At 39.3% G+C, this 9,446-nt stretch overlaps 1 protein-coding gene across 1 annotated transcript; it reads left to right on the top strand.

The window, feature by feature from the left end:
• Positions 1–347: 347 nt before the first annotated feature.
• On the top strand, positions 348–8,724 carry ism2b (isthmin 2b). Its single transcript, XM_048208084.1, has 6 exons — positions 348–488; positions 2,163–2,405; positions 2,895–3,195; positions 5,114–5,251; positions 5,341–5,409; positions 8,124–8,724. The coding sequence occupies exons 1-6, from the start codon at positions 348–350 to the stop codon at positions 8,639–8,641; spliced, it is 1,410 nt and encodes a 469-aa protein (XP_048064041.1). The 3' UTR covers positions 8,642–8,724.
• Positions 8,725–9,446: the final 722 nt, after the last annotated feature.

Raw genomic sequence — 9,446 nt, 5'->3', positions numbered from 1 at the left:
CATGAAATGGGGACCAGAATGGAGAGAGGCTCCATACAGTAGAGCAGTACTGCCTTACATAATACTTGTCAAAAAACAAGTTTCAATCTCTCACGGGGTCATAGTTCAGCTCCTAAATTGTTTTTTTTAGCCCCTCTTCTGTGTTAATGTGGAATTTCCTGCATTCTGGTCTCCTTGATCTTGTGTGTGTGCACAAGGGGAGTCATGTCTAACCTCTCCAAGAAAGGTCCTGCTACTCAGTTTTGTATTACTAAATGTCTCTTTTGTTTTTACATGTGGGGCAGAGGTCGTCAAAGGGAAAAGGAATGGGGGGTCTTAGTTTATTGTTTTTCTTCACTGGTTTGGAAATGGCGCAGTCCTGGGACTTTGATATTGGAGGTCACATAAATCTAGGCTGCACTGAACGACTGCTTTCCCAAATGCCCCAACATAAAGTGTGTGAGCTGATCGTGTCCATGTGTCTCACCAGAGAGCTCAATAGGGGCTGTGTGTGTAATGCGTGGTCTTTTGCTAGCGCATAAGGCTTTGTTTCGGGTTCTGGAATTCATGCCATATGTTCGTGATGGTGAGAAAGCCCACTGGCAGCACAGGCCACATTCCACCGATGATTTTACAATGAATTAACAATACAGAGAAAGACAAGAGATGGCCTCAGGCAGACTAAGGATCTAAGGAGAGATTAGGTTTCCATTCTGAACACTTAGGAAATTAAACTCTCAGTCTGATAGTCCTTGTTAGTCTTTATTGAATAACAGCAACTACTCTTTCACCTGGCCCCTCTTGTTGACACTTCCAGGAAGAAAAGACTTGATAACATTGAGAATAATTCTTACATAGAAGATCAAATACCCCTACGTCTCTAGAAATTAGACTTTAGACACCTCTGATTCACCATTGCATTCATGCTCAGAACTGTATAAAACAAATAAAACATTTTGACTCAACAGGAGTAGACCTAAATGTTATTGTAATTGATTTTTACAATGTTAATGTTCAATGTTCAAATAGCGTAAGATGCACCACAAAAGGCCAAAGACACAGTCACACAGTGATAGTAACAGCATCCAATGGGCGTCCAAAACCCGTTACACATTTTCCACAGAGTATGAACCTGTAAAACCAACATCAGCACCTCTCTACCTCCCATCCATGAACAAAGAATGAGTTTGATGGTACTTCACAACAGACGGTCAGATAATGGACACCTGGTTCTTGTAAAAAAAACTATTTAACATACAAAAGTCATATCTGAAGTATCTTAAAGGATTAGTCCACTTTCAAATAAAATTTTCCTGATAATTTACTCACCCCCATGTCTTACACCTTCCCTATTCAACTTACGGAACGAACGTGGCACCAGCTCCGTTTTTTTCCGTAAATAGAATAGGGAAGGTGTAGGACATACAGTATAAGCTTTTTGAAGAATACGGAAAGCAGAAGCATGTGCAAGGCGATCATTTGTGTTTATAAAGCATATACAGTTGTATTTTTTTCTAAAATGAAAGGATCGTTTTGCTAGATAAGACCTTTATTCCTCGTCTGGTATCATTTAAAGCCTTTTGAAGCTGCACTGAAACTGTAATTTTGACCTTCAACCGTTTGGAGGCCATTGAAGTCCACTATAAGGAGAATAATTCTGGAATGTTTTCATCAAAAACCTCAAAAATTTCTTTTCGACTGAAGAAAGAAAGACATGAACATCATGGATGACATGGGGGTGGGTAAATTATCAGGAAATTTTTATTTGAAAGTGAACTAATCCTTTAATAAAACTGATTTGGATGTTAGAATATGTTCTCAAAATTTGAAAGAAAAAGAAAAAGTCTGTGATAGGCTGTTTAATCAGTAGAAACTCTGGCTGGTTCTGAGAAAGATTTACAGGTCCCCCAGCGAGGCTGGCCAAAAGAATCAGCATCACAGTGAAAATTGGGTACAAGTTGACTAATAAGCTTTTCATCACATGTGTTCATTTTCACTTTGCCCTCCAATCATGGGGCAAAGTCACTGTCAACTCTGTCAATATATGAATGACTTCTCTAAGGAAATATCATAACAGTAACTAAAATGTTTTTTTCAAGTAAAGTCACTATAGATGTTCCAAAATGCTGCAATGCAGGTGCAATTAGCACTTATTGTTGCATGTTATGTTTGTTTTTCATCAGACACATCCACAGACATCTTTGAGGGTCATTAGCAATGACCATGATCTCCTGCACCAGGAGAACCAGGTCCAGAGTGATTTGGAAGATTTGTATTCCCACCAACACAGGTGGCTCCAGCATCGCTCTACAGTTGTCCTACCACAGCCTGAGCCTGAGGAAGAATCAAAACCCTTTGTTCTAGACCTGAAAAACTTTCCAGACCTGGCAAATGCTGACATTGGCTCCCAAAACCCAAACATTCAGGTGAGAGCACACAAGGGTTGGTAGTCATCTCTGTGAAATGCTTTATATGATGCTAGTGAGTTCCTCTTCCAAAACTTTTGGTGATTGAGTGGGGCAAGTCATAATATGCAAGGCCGGATATAATAAGCCATTACTGGGTTTCTCTTCTCTGAGGCTAATGTCTAATCCAAAGTGGATTCATCAGCATCCATAGTGAGTCATCACTCCTTATAGGATGTAATTAAGTGTAATAGGTCTTGAAGATGAGGAGGAAGTAATTCTGCTTGATTTGATATTGAGCTCAAATCAAGAGACTCGATCAGTGACTCACCACTGAAACTGCCACCACTGACTGTTCTCCAGACTAGAAGCATGACATTACTCATCCAGGATTTGTCTTTGTTGCCTTCATTAGGTGTGTGTTTTAAGTTCTAAAAATAACTCCCAATGTTCAGTCCTATTTTGATTCAATGCTTTTAATCCCTGTGTACTTTGCATCCTTGGTTGTAGGTGACCATCGAGGTTTTGGATGACCCTCCTATGGAAGTTGAGATGGACCTGGTTAAAGAATGGAGCAATGACTGGCCCACATCTTCTCCCTCCTCTACTGTAGAATGGCTGGGTGGAAAGAAGCTTTTCTGGCCTTTATTTTGGGGCTACACGGATGCAGATTCCGGCGATGATGGTACTGGCCAAGCAGTGGAGGAAGAGGATGACTACACACTGGAATATGACAGTGGGGAGCCCCTCCCTAGTGGTCTGGACAAGACAGATGGCAATTGGGAAAGCCCATGGACTCAAAGCTATTATGGTGAGTGCTCTCTTACATACAGTATTAGTTGTTTCTATACACAGGTCTTGAGCCTTTAGAAGTAAGACTATTTTAACTAAAAGAATATTTAACTAAAACTGGAATGGAGAATAAAGCAGCTGTTTTTAAGCAAGACCAGAATTTGCATAATCAGAACTTTAAGCAGATGAAGATGGTGTCAGTCCGGAGGAATCCTTAAGAAGAATTTAAGGAAGCTGTATTGCCGGAAGTCAAGTAAAGGTGATTTGGAGCATAGCTGAAGAGAAAGAGAGATGTAGATATTGGGGAGGAAGGGTAGAGCAAGCTGGTAAGGGCTAAACTTTCAGCCAGCAACGGGGTATTTGTGAGTGTCGGACCTTTGAAGTAGACACTGGTCCCACTCTGCGGAGAAGACGGCTGTTTGAAGAGGAGCCCGATCCGCTCACTAATGGCAGCGTGAGTACATTCTCTTGAACAAATAAGCCCATGCTTGTGTTCAATTAGAGCGCAGATCGGGAACACAGAGTGAGAGGGGTCATCCGTTTACTTTTTATGTCCCACGGGTTGGGCCCCAGACCCTGCAACCCCCCCTCCACCCCCATCCAGCCCAGAGCGGCTGGGTCTTTTAAGCCTGTTCAAGAATCCTAGGCTTTTCAAGGCCATGCATAACATTATGCCTCTGTTGCTTTTTGTTTTTTTTCTCTCTAGGGCATGTCTGTTTCATGGTGAGAATTGCGCACTTTGCTCACTTTGCGCTGTAGCTGTACAGTCTTGTTTCACTTGATACAAGGATAAAATGGAATGGGGATTTAAGTGGAGGGGTCAAGGAAAAACATTTTTATTAAGCATTGCGATTAAGATTGCCTCAATCTAGACCAGACTTTCATAAAACATTCAGTGTTAATGAAGAAATGATCTTGTCACTGGGGAAGGCTATCTGTTAGAATTCCCATTGATCACAGTGACAGTTGCTCAGCTGCTGCACGAGGCCCTACATTTGGACAAAATATATTTGAACTGAATAGAGTACCCTTCTGCCAAAGGAATCACTTTGGGGTCCTAAACAGACTCAATATAATAGCCCGTTAAAAATGTTCTTGATTCCGACATCTTCTAGCAGGGGTAACTGCTAATGCTAAACATCCAAATCTTGACTCTCTGGATTTAGTGGCAATTCCTGCTTTGATTAACCTCTGATATAAGACTAGCCCTGTGGCTATTGTGGGTTTCGCAATTTGGCACTTCTACAAAGCCAGCTAGAATAGTCGCTGAGCCTACGCCTCCTTTTCATCATTTCTTAGTCTGCCTGTAATCAGGGTGCCATCACTGTGTGTCCAATATCATTGGCACCCCACCCAAATTCAAGTTAAATGTTTAAACAAGCTAGCCTCTAATCTATAGTCTTTATTACAGAAGAAGGAAGAAGTCATTGTGTTTGTTTTAATTCATTATCTGCAGTCTGTTTTTGGTGAAGAGTTTTGAGGAGTGTTTTGAGATCTCCCCCAAAGCTAAAAGCTAATCAACCATTTGAGGTCTGTTTTAATTTTTTGGAGGCTATATTAGGCTTACTTACTCAGCTTACAGGTGTTTGTCTGTGGAAAAGTTGCCATCATGGTGTTAGAGTGTTGTTGGTGGTGGTTTCCAGGATGCTACTGTGCTATGGTGTTCTTGGGGAGGTATGTTTGTGTAGTGAGTGGCTGTTAGTGTTTTGCTATACATTTGCTGGGACTATTGTTAAGACATTGCTGGAGTGATTGCTAGGCCATTTCAACTGCTAAGTGGTCACTTTTACTCCATTTACTTTCTGCATTAAGATCTTTTGAAAAGTACTTAAGTTAGGGGTTAGGGGTTTCATTCAGAACCTATAAAAACAATAGGGGTGCTTTTCTTAGCCAAAACCACAAATAAATATTTAAAATCATTAGTCTTTTCCTCTTAGAAGAAAAAGAGGAAGAGTGGAGCGCATGGAGTCCCTGTAGTGTCACTTGTGGCCATGGCAACCAGACCCGCTCACGTTCATGTGGAGATTTCTGCACATCCACTGAGTCCCGAAGCTGTGACCCTGTTCCATGCCCAGGTTACTTCAGTACTCACAAATTTGTCTGTTTTCAATTTTTAATTCAAACCCATTTTTATGTAATGTTGTGTTAATACTGATTTTTTCAGATGATTGGAACAGTGTGGCACATGTCTTTCCATTTGAGATGGAGAATGGTACAGAACCCTTTGGCACTGGTAAGTTTAATTATGAATAACAATCTATTGACATTTATTTTTAATAAATATTGCACAAATACATTTTTCAGGCAAAATATTTTTAAAGAATAAATTGTTTGATTATTTTTACATTTTAACAAAACACTGATTGTCAAATGTTAATGGAATGTGTACACCTGTGGAGTGGGGGAACTGACTCTACACGTCAAGGTCGCCAGGTTTGCGTAACAAAACCAGCCCAACTGCTATTCAAAACCCGCCCAATCATGGCCAAAACTTGCTCAGTCGTGTTCTGGGGTGAGGGTTAGTTCCAGTAGGTAAAAACCTTGTTTCGGGAGGTAAAAAGTCACATTCTGGGGGGTAAAAAGTGAATTCTGAGGGGGGGGGGGTTGTTATTAAAAACAATCCATGCCAACGGTGTAAAAGTAGCCCAATTCCAAGGGAAAAACCCAGACTTGGCAACACTGCCACACGTCCCCCAATAAATCACCTTAAAGAATTAGTTCACTTTGAAATGAAAATTAGCCCATGCTTTACTCACCCTCAAGCCATCTAAGGTATATATGACGTTCTTCTTTTTGATTAACATAATTGCATAAATATTAATAAATATCCTGACGCATATCGGAGCTTTATAATGGCAGTGATAGGGTTCAATGAGTATGAGCTGAAGAAAGTGCTTCCATCCACAGGCACCCATCATAAATATGTACTCCACATGGGTCCGGAGTGTTAATAAAGGCCTTCTGAAGTGAAACGATGCATTTGTGTAAAAAAATATCAAGTCAAATATCGAACTATTGCCAGACTGCCTTCCGTATACAGGTTACGAAGAAAGTGTAAACTGGCATTGCGTCAGTTAAGCTTTTTCCTTGAGTTGAATGGGGAAGGCGCATGACATAGCATAAGATTTGTGAACTGCAAGAGTTTTACACTTTCTGCAAACGTTGAATACGGAAGGCAGTCCGGAAGCTCGATACTTGACTTCATAACTTGTTTAAATATGGATATTTTTTTTACACAAACGCATCGATTCAGAAGGCCTTTATTAACACTCCGGAGCCATGTGGAGCACATATTTATGATGGATGGATGTGGATTGAAGCTTTTTCTTTAGCTCATACTCATTGAACCCCATCACTGCCATTATAAAGCCTGGATGTGTCAGGATATTTATTAATATTTTTTCGATTATGTTCATCAGGAACAAGAAAGTCATATACACCCAGGATGGCTTGAGGGTGAGTAAAGGTTAGGCTAATTTTCATATGAAAGAGAACTAATCCTTTAACACCAGTTGGTTACAAATTAACAGTTTATTTTGTTTGTAGGTGATATTTCGTGTTTGCAGTTCAGACTGAATGATAATTAAATTCTGGCATACCAAGATGGCAAATAACTTAATTTTTTTTTAAAGTCCCATTTGGATTGGATTTATAAATAAACTGAGAAACCATTGCCATTATGCCATTTTTTGGTATTTGGATTGTTGTGTGTGTATTTATTATTTGTCTTTAGAATGAAGACAAACCTGAATTAAGCAGTTGCAATGTAAAATTAGATAAATATGTGAACTGTGTTAAACAATATAAGACAGTTTCTTGTAAGTTAAAGGTGCCCTAGAACGTTCTTTCACAAGATGTAATATAAGTCTAAGGTGTCCCCTGAATGTGTCTGTGAAGTTTCAGCTCAAAATACCCCATAGATTTTTTTTAATTAATTTTTTAACTGCCTATTTTGGGGCATAATTAAATATGCGCTGATTCAGGCTGCGGCCCCTTTAAATTATTGTGCTCCCCGCCCCAGCTCGCAACTGCCTTAAACAGCATAAACAAAGTTCACACAGTTAATATAACCCTCAAAATGGATCTTTACAAAGTGTTCGTCATGCAGCATGTCTAATCGCGTAAGTATGGTATTTATTTGGATGTTTACATTTGATTCTGAATGAGTTGATGGTGCTTCGTGGCTAAAGCTAACATTACACACTGTTGGAGAGATTTATAAAGAATGAAGTTGTGTTTATGAATTATACAGACTGCAAGTGTTTAAAAAATGAAAATAACGACAGTCTTGTCTCTGTGAATACAGTAAGAAATGATGGTAGCTTTAACCACATTTAACAGTACATTGCAACATGCTAGAACATTTAGAAAGACAATTTACAAATTCACTAAAAATTCATGTTACATGGATCAGTCAGTTGTATTGCTCCATGTGCCATTTTTCACATTGTCTTTGCTTGCTTACCTAGTCTAGATTCAGCTGTGCACATCCAGACATCCTGCCCTTGTCTAATGCCTTGAACATGAGCTGGCATATGCAAATATTGGGGCCGTACATATTAATGATCCCGGCTGTTACGTAACAGTCAGTGTTATGTTGAGATTCGCCTGTTCTTCGGAGGTCTTTTAAACAAATGAGATTTTAAGATAAGATAAGAAGGAGGAAACAATGGTGTTTGAGACTCACTGTATGTCATTTCCATGTACTAAACTCTTGTTATTCAACTATGCCAAGGTAAATTCAATTTTTAATTCTAGGGCACCTTTAATACTTTTTGCAATATATTGTCTATATGAACTTTGCACACAGTTACTCACATCAGAACATGTAAATCTTTATAATCTAATACAGAAAACTATCAAATAACATTTTAATCAACTATTAAGCAAATGACACTATGCTACAGTTGATTTGATTAATATGTAATGGGTTTGGTTGTTCTGCAGATGTTGACAGCTGTGAGAAGTGGTTGAATTGTAAGAGTGAGTTTCTTCAGCGTTACCTGCAGCAGGTATTGACTGAATTACCCAGCTGCCCGTGCACCTATCCTTCAGATGCCTCCAACAATATAGTAAGTCTGCTGGATGCCGAGCATGACCGAACCTTCCAATGGAGGGATGCTAGCAGCCCAAAAGAACGGCTGGACATCTACAAGCCCTCGGCACGTTCCTGCTTGCGTTCTGGCCTATCAAAAGATGGCACCACCCTGGCTGCCCAGCACTGTTGCTATGATGACAACAAGCATCTAATTACAAGGGGCAAGGGGGCAGGTACCCCCAACCTAATAAGCACAGAGTTCTCTCCAGAGCTGCATTTCAAGGTGGATGTAGTGCCTTGGATACTGTGCAAAGGAGACTGGAGCAGGTTTCATGCAGTCCGCCCACCCAATAATGGCCTGCATTGCACGGAGAACCCCCAACAGGATATTTTCATGAATGAATTGGAGGAGGCCAGAGAATATTAAATCACCAAATTACTATCCGTCCTCTGACTCACCGTCCTGCTGTGGTGCTTAATCCCATTAAAAAAAAAAAAAAAAAAAAAAAAACACCAGCCACATAATTATGCAGTATAGAGCCAGTCTTGTGTTGTGGGACGCATTGTCGTTACTGTGTTTGCAAGGCCTCTAGCTTTTATTTTGTTTGGAATATTGTGGAAAATTTAAGGAAGGATCAATACAGCATTTTTGTTATACAAACAGTTGTTGTTACTGCTGCTGCAAACACATACAGTGGGGTGCAAAAGACTGACACAAAAAATTTTTTTTTTTTTTTTTTTTTTTTTTTTTCAAATTTAATACAGTTGTATTACTACTTATATTATCAGAATAACAATTTGAATGAAAGTTGAATTGAAAAACTAACATGAGTTTCAAAATTTATTAGTATAGTTTGGTATGTCCCTTTTGTTTGAATGACAGCAGAACTCAAGCTGACATGAGTTCCACATTTGTGCAAAACCTGATGATCATGTTATCCTGCATGATTTGAGAATGTTCCAAAGAGCATCTTGTGCTTCAGTCTGACCCTTTGTACAAAAGAGTTGCTCATGTGGTCAATGTAATTTGATTATTTGATTACCCTAGAAATTGTATAGAATCATTTTTGTTCTTATTATTCATCTTAATTCATGTATAAAATATTATTATTTGTTTTTATATATCAACATTTAATCCTAATAGATTTTGAATCCCATATATTCAGTGTGGTCTCAGAACTTTGTACCCCACTGTATTTATAAATGAGAACCTCTGCTCTAGACTTATGGGG

This window comes from Megalobrama amblycephala, linkage group LG11, assembly GCF_018812025.1.
Source record: "Megalobrama amblycephala isolate DHTTF-2021 linkage group LG11, ASM1881202v1, whole genome shotgun sequence".
In the NCBI taxonomy this organism is placed as follows: Eukaryota; Metazoa; Chordata; class Actinopteri; order Cypriniformes; family Xenocyprididae; genus Megalobrama; species Megalobrama amblycephala.
Note: the sequence above shows the minus strand (reverse complement) of the source record. Positions and strands in the feature narration are given on the sequence as shown.